General features: G+C 37.4%; 1 protein-coding gene across 1 annotated transcript in view; it reads left to right on the top strand.

The window, feature by feature from the left end:
- The first annotated feature begins 227 nt into the window (after window positions 1-227).
- cdh4 (cadherin 4, type 1, R-cadherin (retinal)) overlaps window positions 228-23692 on the top strand; it is a 233402-nt gene continuing 209937 nt past the window's right edge. The window contains exons 1-2 of the mRNA XM_084101096.1: window positions 228-466; window positions 2691-2802. Coding sequence (XP_083957222.1) covers window positions 401-466; window positions 2691-2802 — 178 coding nt within the window. The 5' untranslated portion in view covers window positions 228-400. The remainder of the gene's footprint in view (window positions 467-2690; window positions 2803-23692) is intronic.

The following is a 23692-nucleotide window of genomic DNA, read 5'->3' as shown; positions in this document are numbered from 1 at the left end:
GATAATTTTAATTTTTGGGTGAACTAATCCTTTTTAGTTAGGGTGGTCAGACCCCCTTTAAACCCCCTTTATTAATTCGCTACCTGATTTCAACAGCAAGTTATTTTAATCTGAAGTCGATATGTAGAATGAACGTGGCTGGTTAACTGTCAAGCAAGCGTGCTGTAGTGCGTCTCAGTGTGTGTCTTTAAGTAGTAGGCTACGCTGCGGTAGGAGGAGTTGTATGGGTTGTGACGCCGTGGTGCTGAGCCTGAACAGCCCCTGTCCACCTGCAGTAGGGCGAAAGACCGAGCGGGACAATATTCTGTGCGCATCGCTCAGCGGAACCCTGCTACCGACAGCACATCTCACAGGAATTATCTCCACGTTTGTGAATAACAAACACCTGCCTCCTCTGCTGATGGCAAAAATGAAAACCGGCTGCGCGGTTCTTGTGGCGTGTGCCTTAGTTGTGGGCACATCTTTGGTAAGTCCAAATGTTTTATTTACAAACATCCTGGAAGTAATAGCACTTAAAATTAAATGCTCGTAGGCTGGACATATGGAATAGTACACTTGTATTTGTGCGTTTTATGTGCGTACTAACTAAAAGAATACTGTGGTGCATCGAGCGTTCACTTTGACTGTTTGGAAATCAAAAATTGCCTTCCTAGCACTTCTATAACAGGCGATTTCTTCTTCTTTTTTCTTCTAAATAACATTCAGACGAGGAAATCAGTTTGTGTTGAACACTGGTCGTCTATCAGTAAGCTGCAGTGGCTTGCAGCTGCACTTTTAACACACATTGCAGAGGATGCGGCGATGCCTGTGGTGTGTCTGATAATAGTGCGGCTCTGTCATTACTGGAGGAGTATGTGAATATGCAAATCAATTGTATTAATATTAAGATTCATGTCATAGATAATTACTTATCCCCTTCTTAATAGGAGCATCAGGAGCGATTTAACTTGTAGCATACTAGGGAACTAGTTGCTTTGGTCTGTGATGTCTTACGTTTAGGAATTATGAAACACTCATTCAAGAAGGAGAAACACGCACATATACCAGTAAATGAAATCTAGGAGGTGCTAGGGTGTTGAGTAAATATAAGTTCTGGAAATAAGACACATATTACCCTGTTGGATGTATAGCAGATATTGACATTCTCTTTGATGACTCATTCAGAATAAAATCTGTATCTGGGGGTGAGATATAGCTATAGAGCTGCATTCACATGGTGGGCAGAGGCAGCGCTGCTTTAGAAAGTAACCATCTCACAGCCCTCTGACTAATGTGATCTGTAGGGATGCTTTGACAGACTGTTCCTCCGTGGATATATGAAAGAGCTTAGAGCGTCGGCTCTTTGTTGTCTTGATTTTTCAGGTTCATAGTTGTCTGGGTTCCAGAATAGAAAAAATATAGGGAGAGAGAGAGAGAGAGAGAGAGAGAGAGAGAGAGAGAGAGAGAGACCCCTAAAGGCAACCTCTCGTTCACTTTAGACACAGCGAGGCCTGAGCTTGAACCCTGAATCGTTTTAGAAAAGCCCACCATACTGAGACTGGAATAACCTGAATATGACCCACCATCTAATTATGCTAAATCTCCATGGTGAGCACTATTCATTGATGCGCGCACACACACACACACACACACACACACACACACACACACACACACACACACACACACACACACACACACACACACACACACACTAGGTCACTATCCTAAAATAGGTGCCACTGTAATGGGCACAATTTCTCTACTGATTCACATGGCAGAACTCCAGCGCAACCTTCTTTCTTCTGCACTTCCTGTCTTTCATCGCATCCTCGTTTTCTCCCTCGGTTTATTTTAATCATCAAACAGGCTCATTTTGCTCTTGTTAATTTTTTAGAGAAGCTCTTGATGTTTTCACTCGTATACATTTTTTAAAAAAAAACACCATCAGGGCATGAGAATGCAGGACTCTAAATGAGAATTAAATCACAGATTTGTTGCTTTTTATGTAGAATTTGTTAATTTGCATATTTTCATGGAATTATTGTAATATTCAAATACTCAGCTGGACTACAGCAGTGATTCGTAGCCAAGGGTACATGCACTCCGGAGGGTATTTAAGCAGGTTGCAGGGGGTACTTGGAAATATTTAGCTTTGTTAGAGCTACAAAATGTTTTGAAATAATTTTAAAAATCATTAAAATAACTAATCTTTTTCAAGATTTTTTCAGAATCTTTTAAGGAATTATATAAAATAAAAAGAGTGATGTGTTCTAGTTTTATAGATTTGCATAACAACATGTTTATTCGAATATGTTTGACACGTTTATTTATACTTTTATTTTATTTCACTTATTGATTTATTTACTTGATCGATTCTGCTGATATTAATGATATAGTAATGAATGATATTTACTGACTATAGTGGTTATAACATAACTGATTACAAGTGACTTATTAGTAATATTAAAAATAAAGGTAAATTATATCAAGGAACACATTTCTGGGTACATAAGCTTGTCTATTGAACAGTTTTTTCATCCCTAGCAGTAAATGGTTGCATCCTTGCTCTGTGAGTTTGCCTCCTGAAGGTATTTATATCGGTTTCGATAACCTTGAATAAGAACCACAACCCTGTGGTCACAAATCAATTTGCCTAACCACTTCCCCTCTCCTGTGTCTTCATAGCCAATAATGTCTGTCTTTCTCAGGGGAGTCACGGAAATGCTCAGACCATCGCTCCATGCAGACCAGGTTTCTCCCAGAGCTCCTACACCATATTTGTCCCCAGGGGTGTGCTGCAAGGCCTGAACATTCACAAAGGTAAGAGCTTGCAGTGCATTGCATGATTCGCTACAGGTTTCACATTTGTGTGTGTGTGTGTGTGTCTTAATCTCAGTGGAGCTTCAGCAACAGTTTTGTGGGTGAATGTAAATGCTTGTGCATTTCTCAGTCTGTGTGTGTAGGCTAAATGTAATACGTTAAATATAATTTTAGCTTGATTATTGCATATTTCTGGAGAATGCACAATGACTCCCAAATGATCAGGAGGTGTATGTTGTTGAATATTCTTCGGGACTCTCACCCATGCAGTAATTTAGACTAGTTGTGCTGTATGATTCCTCAAAAGGTTTCAACAGCGATTCAAAACCTGTTTCAGCCGGCTTCGAAATAAGCACAGTGTGGAATAACAAGCACAAATAAACGGTTTAGAAAGGAGGAGCGGAGATGCAGATATGCCCGCGTGCTGAATGTTGATAGTACACACAGGACCAGTAATGCAATTAGAACACGTTTAAAACACACTATGCCTCTCAAATGCAATTGTCAAGGTCTGCGAAACGTCAGGTGATGCTTTTAAAGAAACATGTCCACGGCGTGCCAAAAACAACGCTTCCATCTAAGTGGGTGTCGTAAGCGCATACACGTTCTTAATCGCCGAGAGCTACAGTTGGCACACGTCTGCATTAATAAAAATGCACAAAGCCAGTGTTTCCTACTGATCAAAATCAATATGCATATTATTCAGCTTTAGTTTGACTATCAGACAAACCTTGGCTGGATGATTAAAAACATAAATAAATAAAAAATGGAAATAAACCCATAATCTGAATTTAATGGATAGTTCAGTGGCCCGGCTGGCTACAGAAGCCTCATTTAAATCTTCTGTTCGGCTCCCGCTGGGTGTTTTTTTGCTGCTTTGAGCTTTAAGCTTTCCTTTTTTTTCCCCTCTCGCTCCCCCTCTGTCCTGCATGTAATACAGTTCCTCTATTCTTTCCCACTTCTTTTCAGCAAGATTTCAGCCGTCCTTTTATACTGTCGCTTTTCATTGCCATTGTGCGTGCGTGTGTGTGTGTTATGCAAGGATATGCTTTATCTGCGGAATTTGTTTTGCTGTTATGGAAGGAGAAAAGACGTCGGGGGGAAAATTGGACTTGCAGAAACAAATCATACAAGAAAATGGCACATTGATTCGATCAATTACCTGTTTTTTTCCACTGCATTCAAAACTTTGATTGAGTATAACTGCTATCAGAGTAATCAATGGATTTATTCACATGAGCGTGGTCGTGTAGAGAGAGTTTTATTTGTTGTTCTCAATCTGACTGCAACTTCTGCACTGATGCGGGAGCACAACAAATCGAATTTTCGCTGTAATTGCAGAAATTGCGCAACTGCTTTGGAAGTACGTGCTCTTATTATTTAGATTTAATTTGTAATGCTGTTCCCCGTTTATCGCACTTCTAAGGCCTGTTTGTTTTGATCCCAGCCTGTGGAGGTGTTGAGGGAACATTGTCAGTCACTGACATGTCAGATGTGCTTGTTACATAGCAAGTCGTTTGAGTGTTGGCATGCATGTCCAAGTGCTCACGCATGAGTCAATCATTTTGTTTACTCGTGGATTTAGTTATGAGCATTTTGCTAGGATCAACTCTCGAGCCTGTGCTCACAATATCCACTAGCCTGCGTCGTGCAGGCAACCACCTTTCCTTCAATATCCAATAGTGCACTCTTCATTTTAAAAACATGCTTACCCCAGCACAACTTGGCACTTGGGTGTATATCGCCAGGCTGCAGTATGAGCCCTTACAGAGAGTGATTAATGTACAGTCACCGGCCTGGAGGAAGGGTGATGTGTTCGGAGGAACCATAGTAATCGCGGAGTGGGGTCGCCTCACTGGGACGTTAATGATAACAGCCTTGTGAAACCCAGAACCGTCAAAGGGGAGAGTAATGGGTGAGCCAGTGCGCTCGGTTGGGCTAGCGAGCGTCAAGTCGAGAAACTCCAGCATCAATTTAGCCGTGATTGTAAACATTGGTCTGACACCTCGAGAATGCTAATGCCGAGATGGGAATTCTCAGGAGTGCGGTGCGGTCTGAGACTTGAACTTGGCAAAGGAATCGAGAGAAGAAAGTTCTGCTTGCCTTCATAACTGTTTAATATGGCTGCGGTGCACTGGGGTGAGAGTGAGCGATTCATCTCAGTTCTCTAGGTACTGCTTAGCATTGGTCTCTAAAGCCTGGCCATCCAAACAGAATCAGATATGACTTCTCTTTTATGGCCAGAGCAGTCAGGGTGTCTGCCAGCTGTCTGCTGGTCTCGCAGCTGCTTTCGATGCAATTTGCTGATTCCGTTTAATTACACCAGTAGCTTGTGTTTATTTTCTATTCATTTACGAAGGTGTTTGTTCGCGCTGGGCATTTAATTATAGCAAAGTTTGGGTATTAATGCAACAGTGGTGCATTTATACCTATTATCCTCTAATCCTCATGATCCACTTTTAATGTACTTCTAAGGATAACGAGCTTATTAAAGACACGGCCCCTCGAATGAAGTTGACCGGAGTGGTTTTAATTCAACCGTCCAACATTTCTAATATCTTTTACACAGTAAAAACAGACAGCGTGAGTTCCTTCAGGCGCTCTGCCTCACTAGATGTGATTCATCTTCACTCAGCATGTGAAAAGATTCATCATTTATGCTGACAAAATATAAATGCCTGGGTTGTCACATATTCAGCTGGCCTCGGGAGCATATGAAAGGCACCTACATGGCCACAGTAAATAGGTATGGTAAGCATTTGTGTTTTACATGATTGGATTCCAAGTCCTAGATGGTAAGTTTCGAACCCCATGCAACATTGACTGATGATGCGGTCATTTACCATGGCTCGTTATTGCGGTAGGCAGTCTAGCTCAGGAGAAAATGATATTTTATGAGGTTTTATTGTGTTACGTCATGTCTTCCGGCGTTTATGCAAACATTTATAGACGTATAAACTCATGCATAAACAGCCCATCTTTCTGTGTTGACGTGTACGGTGGGGTCCAGCGTTTGAGACTACATTCAAAATATGAGATTTAAAAGAACAAAGGAGTGTTATATACAGGATGTAAAAAGAACAAATATGTGACATTTGTGCAAATTTGTCACAATGATCGTGTGTACAAAATGTCACAGGTCATGAAGTTCATATGCTGCTGTTATGGTAACACTTTTGAAAAATATTGTAATTGTTAGCATTAGTTAACATGAATTTAAAAATGAAAAATACTTCTAAAGCATTAATTAATCTTAATGTTAATTCCTCTCATTTACTACTAATACATTATTAAAAAAAATGTTTAATATGTGTATCCTATAAATATATATCTGTTAATAATATATAATGTAGCTAACATGAACTAACAAATGAACAGTAAATACTGCAACAAATGCATTGCTAACCTCAACTAATGGGACGTTATTGTTAAGTGTTAATGTTGTCATTTAAGAAATATGAAATATGATTATAATTTAGAATAACTGTCTTCTATTTTTATATATTTTTAACATTTATTTTCAGCATCATTACTCCAGTCTTCAGTGTCATATGATCCATCAAAAAATCATTTTAATATGCTGATTTGGTGCTCAAGAAACATTTCTTATTATTATCAATGTTGAACTCAATTGTGATGAATAATATTTTTGTTGAAACCATGATACTTTTTTTTTTATCATTCTTTGATTAATAGAAGTTCATAAAAAACAGCACTTGTTTACTAGCATTCGTTTTTAACACTATACATATATTTACTGTCATATGATTCATTTAATGCATCTGTCACAGTTATCTGGACTTATTCATCTTTAGTTTCACTTTCATGGACTTTCAGTTTGTTTTCATTCATCACATCCTTTGTTTGATTTTCCCGCCACTCATCAGTTGCCATGGAAACTCATCAGATCATCACACCTGTTTATCATCTCCTCATTATCGCTGAGTATTTAAGTTCCACACCTTCACTCTGTGCTTTTCGGTTGTTGTTTGTGTGTCTGTGTTACACACACTGTTACTTTCTCTTCATCATTATGGATTACCTGAGTTTGTTTTCATTAAAAAACTATTTTGTTTATAGAAACCTTTTTGAACTCTCCTTTGTCTTCATCTTCTTTAACTGGTGACAGCATCCTTGCTGAATTAAAGTATTAATTAAAAAAAAAAAAACCTTATTGACCCAAAACCTTTGAACAGTATAGTGTACATATGATCAGATGTATAGATTTAAATAAAGAAAAAAAAAAAAAGGATTCATACTGTGTACTATATTTAAACAAATGTATATATGAGAGTATATTGTCCATGAAGACAAGCAGAGCATTTGAGCGTGGGCCTTTTTCAGAGAAGAAACCCACCTGGGAGAGATAAGCCATGAAAACGGATATTCCACTGATTGCACATTGTAGTGTAAACCATCATCTTGGCCTAAGAGCAGGATCAGGCACTCTGAAGCCAAAGACAGAGAGATGGAGATGGAGGGAGGACAGGTACACACAAAAGAGCAATCTGATTTGAGTTGCACTTACCCCTAAATGGTGGTCTGAAAGGATGCTGTCAGAATGTGTTCAAGAGAACATGAGCGATGAACTTCAGTGCATAACCCTTTAATATCCGACACAGTGCTGGTGGGAAATGGAAGTCAGTCGCCTTTGCCGTTAGTTCAGAGGCGGCCATTAATCATCTTAATTACTAGTGCTTATGCATAGTCAGAGTCATTTGACTTCTCTGGCAGATTTGTGGCATTTGCAGTGCCACAAAATATAGTGCCTGCTTGGATTTCCAAGATATGCAAATACCACATTTTATCATCAATAAAATATAGTAAGTCCCCACTTCAGTTCCCCTTTCGCTTTAAAAAATATGCCTCTCCCGCAAGGACATCCATTAAATCCAAACGCACTGACATCTTAAGGCGGATTTACAATAAAACCAGAACTAGGACTTCACCTGTGAGATGGAGACGCTCTGCGCATGGGCTCCCAGGCTCTCTTTTCTGCGTTCCAGTCGTGTCTTAAAGTTTACCTCATTATCTAGCAAACACATTGCTCTTCATACTTACGCCGTGCTGTGGAACCTCTCATGGATACAGACATTCACTGAAGCTCATTAGGATGGTACTGCTTGAGCCCTGTCTGGAGCTTTGCAAATGCAAACAGAACATGGTTAAGAGTTTATTAAAAAAGAGTTTTTTTCCGACTGAATTCTGATGTGCAACATTCAAAATCAATGTGAACAGCAGACGATAATAATAATAATAATAATAATAATAATAATAATAGTATTATGTAATATAATGCATTATTATTGTTGTTGAAGAAAATTATAATACATTTATGGCAAGCCTATATCTACAGTATCACTTTAAGTTATTATTAGTATTATTCAATTCTTTGCATTTATTATATTAATTTGTTGTATCATTTATTTTATATTTATTTATAATATATTTATTATATTGATGAATTTTTATGGCAAACTCTGTTCTCATTTTCTTAATAAATGTTGTTTTTTTTTCAGTTTCTGTTGCTTTCACCATGGCCATGTATTGGAAAATAGCAGCTTACAAAACCTACAGCTTTTGGTTTTGTAACAACCAACTTAGCATGATTAGCAATTGAAGCAATGTTCTATTGAACTGTTTTATATTGCTCAAGGATGTTAAACACTCCACATGGCTGAAGAAAACATGTTTTATGATGTTTTCTAAGAAGCAAAAGTGATATTCCTACATTTATATGCTGTTATTCACTTGAAAGGTCTGCTTCTCAGCTCAAGTGGACCAAGCATACAATAGTGTGCAATACACACAGACTTGGTTTGTTTCATGCCTGATTTACTTTCCATTGCATTTCCATCTGGATTTTTTTTTTCACACTGCATAGGGAGTAAGGTATATCAATCTGTATTAAAGGAAAATCTTGACTTGCGTAGATATTTTCCTTCCCATCTCTCTCTCTCAAACTCTCTTTCTACAACTCACCTAGCAGTTCTTAATTAAGTTTTCATATGAAACCATAGCTCAATGTCTATTTGAATATAAATCAGATTGGGATTTTCATTTTAAAGGCAGACTTTTCACTACTGGCTGTGTGTATACTATTAGTCAGCAAGGCATTTCTCATATGCATTGACCCCGCCACTTATATTCTGATCTAACATATTCAGCTGCCCAAGGTCATTAACCTGAGATCGAAGTGGAAGAAGTGGCCTTTGATTCTGTGCGAAAACCTTGGGTACACTGCTTTTGAAAGAAAAACTTTTTTGTCGATTCGTTTATTATCATTACCAATACTGAAGTGGATGCTTTTTTATATAGAAATTTCAGTTCTTTATTGATCAGTGTGAAAAATATGACATGTATGCAAGGACACACCAATCCAAAAGCACTTTTATCTACAGTAAAAAAAAAATAAAAAAACATTTCTATGGGACCAGACTATCAACGGCTAGAATTAAATGAAAATGAAATAGAAAGAAATAGTTCATTTATGAACAAATCATACAGACTCAGTTTTATTGACCACATTTGACCCAAAAATAATCAAATTAATTTATCGCGATTAATCGATTTGACAGCACTATAAATTATACATATATATTTTTGAGTGTACTGTCCCTTTAAGAGTATTTGCCTTATGGTGTATGTATAATATACAAAATACATGTTTATATACAACATGAATGTTAAACTAAACAAGCTCTTTCACTTTTTCTATATACATATGCATGTGTGTTTCTCAGCGGGCCATTATGTGTTTCATGACTCTGACCTGCCGGTGTCTTTAATTCCTCATCATGCCCTTAGGTTCTGTTTTAATTACTTCTTCCTTTGACATGGTGGGTTTATTTTAAGGAGCAAATACTAAAACGCCACCGGGAAAGGGAATATGATTCAGCTCATAGAGTCTTGAGGTTTGGCACCAATCTAAACCGAGTAGAAATAGGAAAGAGGTGAGGTGTAGCACTTTTTTCTCGGTGTTGGAGATTGGAGAAGGGCTGGGGGGGATGAAGAAGGGAGCATGCTAACAAGAGGTGAGGAATTCTAATTGTATTCATAAGATGCAGTCTTAGTTTATCCTTATCTATGCGCTTCTCTCTCTTGCTCTGTCTTCTCTTTGAGGCTTGCTTGCAGACAGCTTCACTTTAAGTCCTCAGGCTGTCTTAAAGAGATTCTGTTGAGAGGGCTGTGGTCAGGGACTGTTGGACATGCGTTTAGTCTGTTTACTTCTATAAATGCGGGACTCCAGAGGAGAGATAAATACAAACGGACAAACATAAAAGGTATTGCTGTGGATATCTGGTTTACATTTTATGAATTTGAATCGCACACGCAAACACGGGCGCACAGACTCTTCTCAAGCCTGACAGTTTGTCATTCGGTTGTGTCGTCGGGGTTGCGTTTGGCGTTTACAGCGGTTTGACTTGATTGACAAGGGCCACAGGAAGTGGAAGCATCCCTCCATCCAGTGAGTGATTATCTTAAATGGAGAAATTAAAGGATTACAAACTGGCCCAGTAATCCAGCTGTCAATCTCTTGACTCATTAAGGAGTAGGAGGAAAGAGGGAGAGAGAGAGAGAAGAGAGCAAACTTAGGTGTTAGGAAGAGAGGATTGGTATTTTAGTAGCTTGCTTGTGTCTTTGTAAATGATGTGTCATTGTAAATGATTATCATGCACACGATGTTCTGTTGATAGAGATAGTTCATCCAGAAATGAGAATACTGTCATAATTTACTCACCCTCGTGTCATTTCAAACCTGTTTTTTTTCTCTAAATGTCTTGACTGCTCTTTTCCATTTAATAAAAAAGGATAAAATAAAATATTATCAAAATATGACAATTAAAAATAAAATAAAAATCATATATTTACAAACTATATGCAGTTAATTTAGTATTTTTTTAAAAATACTATTATATTCTTTATTAATATGTAGATTTTTTTATATTTAATATGTAATTTTTTTTAAAATAATTTTAGTTTTAGCAGTGTTGTTTAATTTAGTTTTTAGTTTTTTAAGTATTTCTGTTTAGTTTTAATGTATTTGTTTCTCAGTTTAAGTAATTTTAAATGAACCTTATTTTATTTTAGCATATATATACTGTATATATATATATACACACATGGCCAAAGGTGTTGTCCAGCCTTGGAAAGTTGACGTCTTCACCCTTTATTTAAATATTATTAATATTATTATTTATTTAATTAATGGTTTTGTAAAAAAAAAAAAAAAAAATTATTCATAGTTCCCTGTATCTCTCAAATCCAATATGGCGCCATTGGTGTCACTGATTTTTGGTCACAAGGCATGCAAGAACCTTCATCAAACGGTGTCGATGCACCAGATGTTTTTTGGAGTCTATATGACTTTTGTAGCCTCTTTTAGAGCAGAAAGGAAGACTTCTGGCCCTCATTCATGATCATTGTATGTAAAAGTGACAGAATATTCTTTGAAAATATACCTTTTTGTGTGCCATAGAAAAAAAAGTCATAATGGGTTTGTAATGGCATGAGGTGAACTATTCATTGAAGTTTGCTTTGAGGCACACTTTTTGAGAAGTTCTGTAAAAATATGAAATATGTTTTCCAGGCTGGTGAAATGGCAGATTAATAAATCAGACTATAAAGAAGGGAAGATAATAATAGAAATATTGCGGACTTCATAATATAAATCTCAAGCATTTGGTTATTGATTCATTCTAAGCCATTGTCTACTTTGACAGTTTTTTTTTCAGTCTCGGGAACGGACTGAACTATCCATATCTGCGCCTGTCCTTTCATTGATTTCTTTTGTTATTAAGTTGTTTATATTGTCCATAACGGGGAGGCATCTCTTGTAAATTATGAATATCAGCTCAAACTTGTAGACATTTCTAGAATCCTGGAGCTGCTTTGGAGACTGGAGTAAGGCGAGGAAAAATCAATACAAATTTCCACTGTGCTGCCAGTTCAACATGGCCACTCACTTATAGCATTGATCGCCTCTTCAGAACAATCTTTTTAGTTTTATTTATACGTTCATGCATGCATTCGTATAAATGCAAACCTATTTGAAAGTAAAAATGCTGAAGGACAAGAAACCAGGTGAGATTGCAGAAGCAGAAAAAGGAAGAAATCAAGGATTCAAGGTCTGTGTCTTCTTAAATTCCCAAAGCTTGAGGGAGTTCCATGGACGTCAGCCAGAAATACAAATATGATTATCAAAAAATATCTTCTGCAAGAGCTCGGACTCTAAATTGTCCTCTTCAGACTTTGTATAAATTTTCCACAGGCCTGCAACAAGCTCTTCATGTTCACTGAACTGTTGTGGTCTGGTAAATAAAGCGACGTATGTTGGCACAGGCTTCAGCACTTTTGCGCTGATAAAGAGCTTGGCCATTGGTGGGTAAAAATTATGTTTGCAAAAGGACTATTCAAATTTCATCCCTGGCTACCAGTGGCTTAATTTTGAATTTTGCAAGTATGTACAATATTCATTATCACCAAATGCAGCAGTTTCATAAAAAAAGAAGAAAAAAAAGAAAGTAAACCACCAACAGACCCTAGGCTGATATTCAGTTTGTTTATTTATTCAAATCATGAATGCTGTTTGCAACAGATAATTTGGAGGTGAGGTATGAGACCTGAATGTGAATGAAATGTCCATAATGTCCAACGGCCATTGTGTTAGATGTGAAAATGCACTAAATAGCACAAATAAATCCATTTCCTCTTCACTCACTGAGTCATCACAGCACTTTTGCTTATAGAGTCTTGGTTTTAAATAACCCTGTAAGATTTCGCTGTGGGAGTTACTTATAACTGTAAGATGCACCTGAAGTGAAATAAAAATCACTTAAACAGGTTCTGCCGGTAATTTATAGTGAGAGACATAGTTCTAAAAACTAATTATCACCATGGTCATGTATTGTGTGTTATTACAGTGGCAATTATGTGAAGTACAGTGCTAGTTCACATTCAGAAAATCCATTCATCGCTTTTTTGACCATGCACAGCAATTTTCTTAAGTATTTTACTTTTTATTTGACTTTTTTCCTTTAATGACATTGTAGACACAAAATCATATTTCAGTCATTGGCTCTGACTGCTTTAGGAATTTTGAGAGTCTTTTGAGGGTCTACCACATCATTAACATCAATTGTGCCATTAAGTAATATACCTGTGGTTTTGGCTGTATTAGTTGGATCCAGTAGACCGCAGATGGCCTTGCTGCTGGTGTGGAGCTGTTTGTGTCTGTTTATGTTTATGTGATTTTGTGAATGATATTGGCAAGGTTAAAGCAATACTTTGGTTCAAAACAAGTTAAACTCAATTAACATTTGTGGCATAATGTTGATTTCCAGAAAAAATTATTTTGACTTGCCCTTCCTGTTCCTTTTTTATAGTTAGGATTAAAAAGCAGAAATATGGAACTTATAATTTTATAAAAACACCCTGGGGTCAGTTTGGGGTCAGTAATATATATTTTTTTGAAAGAAAGAGATTAATACTGTTATTCAGGAAGGATGCGTTAAATTGGTCAAAAGTGACAGTAAAGACATTTTAATGTTACACAAGCTTTCAGTCTTTCTATTCATCAAATAATCTTGAAAAAAAAAAAAAGTATTACATTTTCCACAAAAAACAGCACTGTTTTCAACATTGATAATAATAACAAATGATTCCTGGGCACCAGATCAGCATTTTATGAAAGACATGTGACACTGAAAACTCAACTTTGCCATCACAGGAATGAATTATATTTGAAAACATATTCAAATAGAAAACTGTAATATTTCACTAAATTACTGCTTTTACTATTGCAGCCTTGGTGCACAAAAGAGACTTAAAAAATAAAAAAGTAAAATTTGTACCAACCCCAAACTCTGTTAAAACTTGTGCATTACTTGAACTGTAAAGTTGTTCTCATCATTTTTACTGTAATTTTAAGGATTAGACACGCTTTATGAAATTTAACACAAAACTTTAGCAAGCGATTTAACATTTAACATGTATATTGTTTTGCCACTATTCACTTGCACTGTAAGTTCACTACACATATATACTAACTCAACACAATGCACAAACATGCACAGATGTTCAGACACGTGTGCGCACACACAAACCCAGATCCTTGCAACCCCTATGAATGTGCCATTAAACGGCCGCATTCTGTGATGTCATTGTGTTTAGATCTCAGGAGAAATGCCTATCACAGCTGTAGCAGCAGGAATCTTCTATTTTCTCTCCAAACATCAGTACCGGAAAATAGCGGGATTTTCCCTGCCACCTCCTATGGAGTTACAAAACTGAAGGTTCACTATATTTCTTTAATGCTGCAAAGCTTAGAAAATACACAAACACACACATAGTCAGTGGACAGAAAAGTGCACACAAGACCCTTGCACACAAAACACATTCAAAGACACACTCTGTATTACTGACCTGAGGAGGTGATTTCATATGAAAGTAATGATATTAGAGGAAGCACCATCACTGGTAGGTTACACAGATCAAAAGGCTGATGGTTACTTCCTGATCCTGTGGCCTCTGGCTTTTTATATTTCTTTTGCTAATTTTTTTTACAGGATTTTATCCAATCCCACACACATCTTTCTCTCTCCATGTATAAAGAGATATATAGAACATTTTACTATGACTCTTTCTGCAGGTTGCATCGTTACGGCAGTAGGGGGCGACAAGTGACGTGTTTTTATTAGTGGATCATCAAATTAATTACTGATTCATTCAAAACGCCGATTTATTCAGGAATGAAACACATGGCTATCCCTGTGTCCCAGTGTGCACACCTTCCATCCTAAAAAGTAAGTGAGATTAAAATAAGTTTGTACTAAAGTACTATTTCTGGTAGATTTTCGAAGTGTGGATCCATACACACTCTTACGACTGATATTTCCCTCAACTCACTGCGCATTGGGGAAGGATTTGGTTCAGAACTACAAACAAGAATAAAAAGAACTACAAACATCCTGAAAAGGGGGTTTGTGCTATTAATAATCAATATCTAACCTGACGAAAAATACTTATTTAATGTTACCTGTGTTAAATTACATCTGCAACAGCAATGTGAACCTATCATTATATTATGGTCTTTATATTATGCATCATTATGCAAAAAACAATTGCAGAGTTCTCATATACAAAAGCTTGCCTACTCTTCTGCCACACGCTCAAAAGTATCTACTTTTTCTTCACAAAAAGAGCAGCATGACTTTGAGTCATTTTTAGTAATTCATTCATCGTTCAAAATGCTGAATCATTCAGTAACAACAACTTAGTGAGTCTTTGAATCATTCAGTTAAACGATTTGTTCAAAAACACAGATTACACTACAGTGCATGTACACTTCACTACAATCCTTTAACCTCACGCACGAGCAGATCCGTTTGCTCTCTGGAGACGCGTTCAGTCTTTCCGCTTGCAAATTCCGTCATGTAAATAGCGAATCCGTCATGGCGCGAGCTCAACTGGATTTTAAAGGGAATGGGAGATGAGACTCTGATTGGTTTATTTCACGTCACGCCTAAAACACACCCATTACTCATTAAGAGAATAGGGACAAAGCGCCGGGCACGCAGACCATTTTTCCCGTCGTTAAACTAGCAAAAGTGGATTCGGACTCGCCCTAAGTGAACTTTAGACCATGCGCTTAGATCGTTAAAATAGGGCCCTGAGTGTGTTCATGATTCAGTCAGAATCATTAGGACAGCTCATTCAGTGATTCATTTGAAGCACATTCTCCCTTTGTACAAGAGTAACTGGATATTTCAGAAAGCAGTAAACTAAAAGAATGCTGGATGAACTGGATATTTACTTACAGTCCGTTGAAACCAAACCTGCAAATGCATCCTGATTTGGTGAAGATGAAGAAGCTCTTTATTAAGTTCTACTCATGTAGGTGTAGCTTGTACTGCAGTTACATTTGACAACTAAAAGACTATCATAACACTGACAGTGCAAAATACAATGTACCAGGGTATTACCAATTTGTTATTTTAAGTGCTTTTAGATGTCATAGACAGTAGGCTATACATGAATATGGTAATAATTGTATACTATGATTTTGTTTTCATGTCATGGTGGTTTTCATTAAAGCTGATAACTATAACTAGCCTGGCAAGCCAGACCTACATCAAGATGTTAGGTCTGGCAACTCTCCATAGACACGGCTCAATCCGAGGGGCGGGATAAACGGCTGTCTTTCAAATTCACTCTGCACGCAATAGGACAGCGCTTCAACCAACCAGAGCGTTTTCCCAACAGTGGAGCTAACGTTAGTTGATAGATTCAACTTTTGAATCTGGCCGGCAAAACTACGAACACATCTTCCTTTTTTAAGAATGACTTAAGTGCCGTTCTTTGCTCTTTTCTCAAAGAAAAACTTAACTCCAAGTCCTCCAGAGTCGCGGCCAAAGCCGATTCGAAAGACTGTTCTCCAGCAACAGCAGCCATTCTTTGTTTTCAAGTAGCAGGAACCGTCGCAAGTCTGTCGTCATTATGTTAAGCCCGCCCCGCCTACTCTATACACGATGTGATTGGCCTGACCCAATTTAGGTTTTTACAGCTCCGAAAGTCAACGGAGAGTTGCTAGACTACCCTGGCTGCAAAATAAATTTTGCTGCCGCTAGGGTGCGTTTAGATTTCTAGGCTAAACTATAACTATAGAGTTTTAATAATCATTCTACAACCCCATTTCCAGATTAGTTGGGACATTTTGTAAAATACAATACAATCAAGAATCTGTGATTTTGTTAATTATCTTGAACCTTTATTCAACTGACAAATGTACAAAGAAAATATTTCCATTTTTTTCACTGACCAATTTCATTTTATTTTGTAAATATAAACAAGTTTTGATTTTGATGGCTGCAACACACTCCAAAAAAGATGGGACAGATGCATGTTTACCACTGTGTCACTTCACCTTTCCTTTTAATTACACTTTTTAATCATTTGGGAGTTGAGGATACTAACACTGTCTGATTCTCCTTTTCATGATGGGTCATACATTTTCAATAAGAGAAAGATCTGGACTGCAGGCAGGCCGTCAGGCACATCCACTCTATGGTGCAGAGTGTCTAGAAACCATTCAATTTTAGCATGTGCAGAATAAGGCCTGGCGTTGTCTTGCTTCCCAGGAAAGATGTCATCTTGATGGCAGTTTATATCTCTGTGCAATCCAAATATATGCCTCCATGTCAGTGGTTCCTTCACACAAATGCACGTCACTCATGGCGTTTGCACTGATGCCCCCTCAATACTAGGACAGATGTTTGCTTTTTCACCTGTCGCTGATGAAAGTCTGGATGGTCCCTTTCGTCTTTGGGACTGAGAACTCAATGTCTGTTTTTCCCGAAAACAAGCTGAAACATGGACTCATCTGACCACAGCACACATTTCCACTGTGTTTTAGACCATATTAGATGAGCTCGGGCCCAGAGAACTCGCCGGCATCTCCGCAAATAACTGATATATAGCTTTTTCCTTGCGTAAAAGAGATTCAAGTTAAGTGAAAACGGTTTTCTAAAGTACTCTTGAGCACATGTGGCTGTTTTTAACAGAGTAGCGTGATGGTTTCTCATGCAATGCCATCTGAGGGCTCAAAGGTCACGCACATCAACAGAGGTCTCCTGCCTTGCCCTATACAGACTGAGATTTCTATGGATTCCCTGATTCTTTTCACAATATTATGTATGGTAGATGGTGAAAGACATACATTCTTTGCAATCTGGCATTGAGAAATGTGATTTTTGAATTGTTTGACAATACTCTCTTGAAATTTGGCACAAATTGGAAGAAGCTCTTTTACACTCAAATAAGATACCCTCAACTATTACCAATTCACCTGCTGATTGTGGACTGTTTCAAAAGAGTTGGATAATCTAACTTGGATAATCTTTTCACTTTTATTTTGCCTCTGTCCCAACTTATTTTGGAGTGTGTTGCAGCCATCAATATCAAATTTTGTTTATATTTACGAAATACAATTATGTTGGTCAGTGAAAATATTGGAAAACTTTTCTTTGTACTTTTGTCAGTTAAAAAAAGGTTCAAGAGAATTAACAAATCACAGATTGTGAATTTTATTGCATTTTACAAAACGTTCCAACTTTTCTGGAAATGGGGTTGTAATTTTATGAGAATAGGGAAGTCAACACCAGATCTAAAATGATAAAAACAGCTCTTTTTTTTCTAGCTGATGAGTGATACAATCATTGACAGCTAACCAGAATCCACCTGACTTTAGTGATCTCCAGCATTTAAAGCAGCAGGCAACATAACTGCTGTGCACACTTATAATAAACAGAATATTATTGTCCGTTGATGTGAAAAAAACGAAAAGAGTTATTGTTATAGTTATCATTGTTGTGCGAATAAGCCATAGCACCTGGCAATATATATATTTTTTTTTGTTCTGTTCTGTTGTACTTTTAGAGCTGTTTAAACATTTGCAGTTGACTATCTGTAATATTTACTTACTATCTGTAAGTGTGACTAGGTTGCTTTATCTAACTTGTCTAGAGTCGTTAGTGGCTTCCATATTTTGAGTAGCTTGCCCAACACCGCTGACATCAGATCAATGGTAGCTTGGTTGCCCACAATGCCATATTTCTTTACAACCCCTTGGCAGCAATGTAACATGCTTAACTATGCATAGACATGGATGTTGACTCAAGAATCATGAGCAAATCACCTACTTAAAGAGCACCATAGTGTGTGCCCTCGGGATTATGCAGCTGTCTCATGTCTTTGTGTGAGAGAGAATAATTGTTTTTTCTCTAATTACGAACGTGAGATGTGGCTGCTGGTGTGGTTGTTTCGCAGCTGCCATCTTTTCATTCTTGTTGGCACCTATCTGGCTGAAAATGGGATTTACTACCATCTGGATTTGTGGTTTATGCTGATGAAACAAAGTTGCTCAAGTGGAATTGAACATGGTTCCTGTAAAAAATATTCTCAGTGTATAGCAATAAAAAGATATGTTAGTTTTTCCATAAACAATTTGTCTAACTTTAAGGGGTGAATTGAATTCACTAAACAAATACGGTATTTTAGCACAGAGATCTGTCTTATTCTCTAATCAATAGCAGTAAAATTTAATCAGCCAGTAAGTGCACAAACAAGCCTTGTTTCTATGAAAATAAGGTTAGTTAAAGGTTAGTTCAGTGGTTCTTAATTCCAGTCCTTGTGACCCACTGCTCTGCACATTTTGTATGTCTCTCTTATCTGACACACTCAGTTCAGTTCATGGAGTCTCTCCTAATGAGCTGATGATCTGGTTCAGGTGTGTTAAATAAGGGAGACATACAAAATGTGCAGAGCAGTGGGTCACGAGGACTGGAATTGAGAACCACTGGTTTAGTTCACCCAAAAATGAAAATTCTGTCAGTAATTACTCACCCTCATGTTGTTCCAACCCCGTAAGACCTTCGTTCATCTTCGGAACACAAATTAAGGTATTTTTTATTAAATCTGAGAGCTGGATCACTTCTCCATAGGCTTCTAAGGCATTATAACTTACTGGCCCAGAAAATGCATTAAAGACATCGTTAATATAGTTCAAGTGACTACAGTGGCTCAATCTTAAGTTTATAAAGCGACGAGAATACAGTGCAACACAGACGCGCTGCGCTAAAACACTACGTGAAATAACTCGAGGCCCAGAGTGAAGGAAATGAATAGTGGAATAAAGGGGGGGGGTTTATAAACGCTTTATAAACTTAAGATTGAGCCACTGTAGTCACTTGGACTATATTAACAATGTCTTTAATACATTTTCTGGGCCAGCAAGTTATAATGTCTTAGAAGCCTATGGAGGAGTGATCCAGCTCTCAGATTTAATTTGTGTTCCGAAGATGAACGAAGGTCTTACGGGGTTGGAACAACATGAGGGTGAGTAATTACTGACAGAATTTTCATTTTTGGGTGAACTAACCCTTTAAGGTTTACTCCTTGTTTACAAAACTCTTTTTTTTTTTTTTACTTTTGCTTGCCACAATTACTATTGCGCTATTACCACCTACACAAAGCAGACAGTAAACAGAATCTTCTGAACAAGCATGAGCCACGCGTTAACTAGTCACAAACCTGGTTTAGTTAAACGGTCAGAGTCATCTGTATGACTGATAAAAATAATGATTTGCTGCATTCTCGTTTTCTGCAGTGTTTTAGCGAAAGTATCGCTAGTATTTAGTAAAAGTACTATTTTGCTACTCACAGTGTTTCTGGTACTGTTGTTAAAATAACCGTGCCATCTGCAGCTCTTAAAGTGACTCTTTACATCTCTTTGGCGGGAGAGAGAAGCAACATGCACGGAGCGGAAAGGGCTTGAATGAATCACGTTTTGCTCTAGATAAAAATATTAGGGTAAAATGACACAATTATGTCCTACGGTTATGTAACCGGACTGTGGTTTGCCATTAAATAACACTGCATTATAGGGTTCATCGACAAACCCCTATATAACCCAGTAACACTTTAGAGTCCAATTCTCACTATTATCTAGTTGCTTATTAGCTTGCATATTACTAAGATACTGGCTGATTAATAGTACTTATAAAGCACATATTAATTCCTTATTCTGCATGACCATATTCTGCATCCCTAAATCCTAGCCAATTCTTAAACTTAACAACTACTTTACTAACTATTAATAAGGATAAATCAATAAATCAATAATTAGGAGTTTATTGAGGCAAAAGTTGTAGATAATAGTTAGTTATAGTGAGAATTTGACCCTAATCTAAAGTGTGACAGAACTTTCTTCTAAAGTAGTTGTATCAGTGACCTTTGACCTTTGACTTTGTTTGCAAGCAAGGCTGTGAGCCAGCGCCCAGGTCCCAGGAGTTACTCGTGTGTCACCAACAGTAACCCTTGTCAACGTGATGGTGATGGCCCGAGGGGTCTCTGCCTCAGTGACAGCTGACAGAAGAGTGCAGAATGAAGCTGGGCCCTGGGAGGCCAGCCGTGCTTTTCAAACAGAAACAGGGACTACAGGTGTCAGAATCCATCTGTCCAATATGATAACAAGTCCTAGGATACACTCTAGCCTGTTTAGCTGTTGTTTAGTGTGGTTCCACTGCCTAATAGGGGTAATAAGCTATTTAAACCCATAGGTCCCATAACATTAAGGTATTTAGAAATACATTTTAAGGTATAGAAACCTTATTTTGCATATATTAAGATGCACGTACAGTATAATGGTATTTGATGCCCTTAAAATGAAAGTTCACTCAAAAATCTATGTTCTGGTCGCACTCATGTCGTTTACCATAGCTGTCATATCTGAGTGAATTTGAACTTAGTGTATCATGAACCAAAAGTGCTCAGAGTTGGGAACTGTGGTGGAGGGCAAGATTTGAATTTAATATAATGTGTCTTTTGATGTTGTGATAACAGTGTCTTTTGGGGCAGCTCATGTTTGAACGCCTCCATGCCAAACCTTATTTAGTTTGTATGAACATGCAACCCAGCGAAACACTGATTTGTTATTTATGAGGCTCATCTCAAGACCTAGTTATGTTCTGTTTATTTGATTTATTGGTTCTGACAGTAGTCTAATAAAGTCTGAGGATTCTGTGTTAATCTTCCTGTTTGTTTGTTTGCACTCACATGTAGTTTAGCTAATGATTGTTTAATTATTTATTTCTGTTTTGTCTGTGTAAAATCTCTTTTACTTTAAATCACAAACAGCAGCTCTTATAAAAGATTCAGACTCAGCTCAGAGTTTTTTTTTATTATATTATATTATATTATATTATAGGGCTGTCAATATTAACAAATCCTTAATATCAATCCTTAACTAATTAAAATAATTTAACGGAAATAACGCAGATAAATTACTGAGCGTGAAATTGCATAACTTACGTAATTTGCGTCAAGCAGTTAGATGATCTTGGGAGTCGAGAGTTTATCACATTGACTGAGCATCTACAATGACGCAAGCACCGGAAATTTCTATTCTAACCCTTAACCCGATTTCGCTTCTCTGTTTGAGATCAGATCATTTTAATATGATAAACTTTTCAGTCCAATGATCCAGTAAGTGAATTCATTCAAACAATCAGTCCAAAACAAAGCTAATGTAAAGAAAATGAATACATTGGCGAGCCACCAAAATGACTGCTCAGCCAAATACAGCGAAATCTAACAATAGAAGGACAAATTGACTGATGAATTTCTCTGGTTCTTAGTAAAATTGGTCTGTTTAGTTGTAATTGAGTGATACGCAGGGGGAGATTATGCAAGTGAACCTTCACAGACCCCATTAAACAACTTGACAAGTGCAGGGTTTTTTTTTTTTTGTGCCTATTTTGATATATTTTCTGTTTAGACAGGAAGTTGGGGAAGGACCAGCCAAGTTACTGCCTTTAAGATGAATGAGAACGCTAACAGATAGCTGTCTCTAGGTATTATAGACCACTTGCTATTGCAAGTCAGAGGTATGTGGTAGTATAAGCAGGCATCAGAATATTTTGCCCATTTTCCCTGAAAAATTACTATAAACTTTAAATGTGCAGTCTGCTTAGAGTTATTTTTTGTCCGTTTTTGGGAGAACGCTAGACTTCGAATCTGACAGGCATGGTCTAGAAGCCTCAAAACTCCAGTTTTGATGTCATAGGGTCTTGAGCCTCTGGGTGACTCCGTCTCTTTGTCTGTCTATCTTTATCTGTCTATTTATATTTACATACACATTTGTTTCCCCCCTCACTGGCTGTATTTCTGTCTTGGATCAATCGTCTAACCTTTGTGTACATTATTAGATCTCCTATTCACGTGCGTTACGTTACATATGTGATAGATATATAATTAAATTTTGAACACACAAAACTACATAGTGTCCAACTGTCCACCCACACAAACACCCCAGCAAGGGCAAAAGACGTGCCTGACATACAGAAACGTAATCTTACAGACTGTATGTGATGAAGCTTAGTTTATTTAAATGACTTCATTAACTCTATGAGATTTCATTAGCTACTGCCTCTGTGCTTTCGGCAATGTCGCGTTTGGTTCATTTGGTAAAATGTTCGGTCAACAAAGGGAACATCAGGGTTTAAATGCACCCATTTCTTTAGAGACAATTACTCTGTGAAGTGCTTTTAAGGCTAATTCTGAACACTCTTAATGTCTCTCCTAATGAGATGATGTTACTTTGCTAACAGTTTTCGGTGGCATTTACCATGTGTGCTGTAAAATATTTAAACTATAATTCTAAAAACCATCTAAACTAAACTAGACAAAATGATCAGCTTATGAAACAAATGCAAGTCACAAATAAGTCTTTAAATCATTCAGGAGCAAATGAGCAGCAATGACAGAAAGGTTTTCTATATCCAGAAAATGGTCATGGAAAAACAGCGAGGGGTTCTGAGGTGCAGGGTGAGGTGTGATGTTTTCACTCTGCAAGTCAAGGCCGTAGCGGCCTGGCCTGACAGAGCCGTTTATCACACTGTCCTCTGGTGATGGATCTTAGATTGCTTCACTTGGCTTGTATTAGCTTCAAGGAGGCTAAAGGGGCTGTACTAGACACATATACACAGCTGTGTGAGAATATGGACTGGCACACGTGCAAAATTAAATATATTCTTAGAAAGGCCAAGAATAACAAACTGTTGCTATTTACCCACCCTCATAATTATTATTTTTTTTGTATGTATGGATGGATATATGGATGGATATGTATGTATGTATGGATGGATGGATATGTATGTATGGATGGATGGATGGATGAATGGATATGTATGTATGTATGTATGGATGAATGGATGGATGGATATGGATGTATGTATGTATGTATGTATGGATGGATATGTATGTATGTATGTATGTATGTATGGATATGTATGTATGGATGGATGGATGGATGAATGGATATGTATGGATGGAT

This window comes from Abramis brama, assembly GCF_963993115.1.
Source record: "Abramis brama genome assembly, chromosome: 23".
NCBI lineage: Eukaryota > Metazoa > Chordata > Actinopteri > Cypriniformes > Leuciscidae > Abramis > Abramis brama.
The sequence above is the reverse complement of the archived record's forward strand: the minus strand, read 5'-3'. Positions and strand labels throughout refer to the sequence as shown.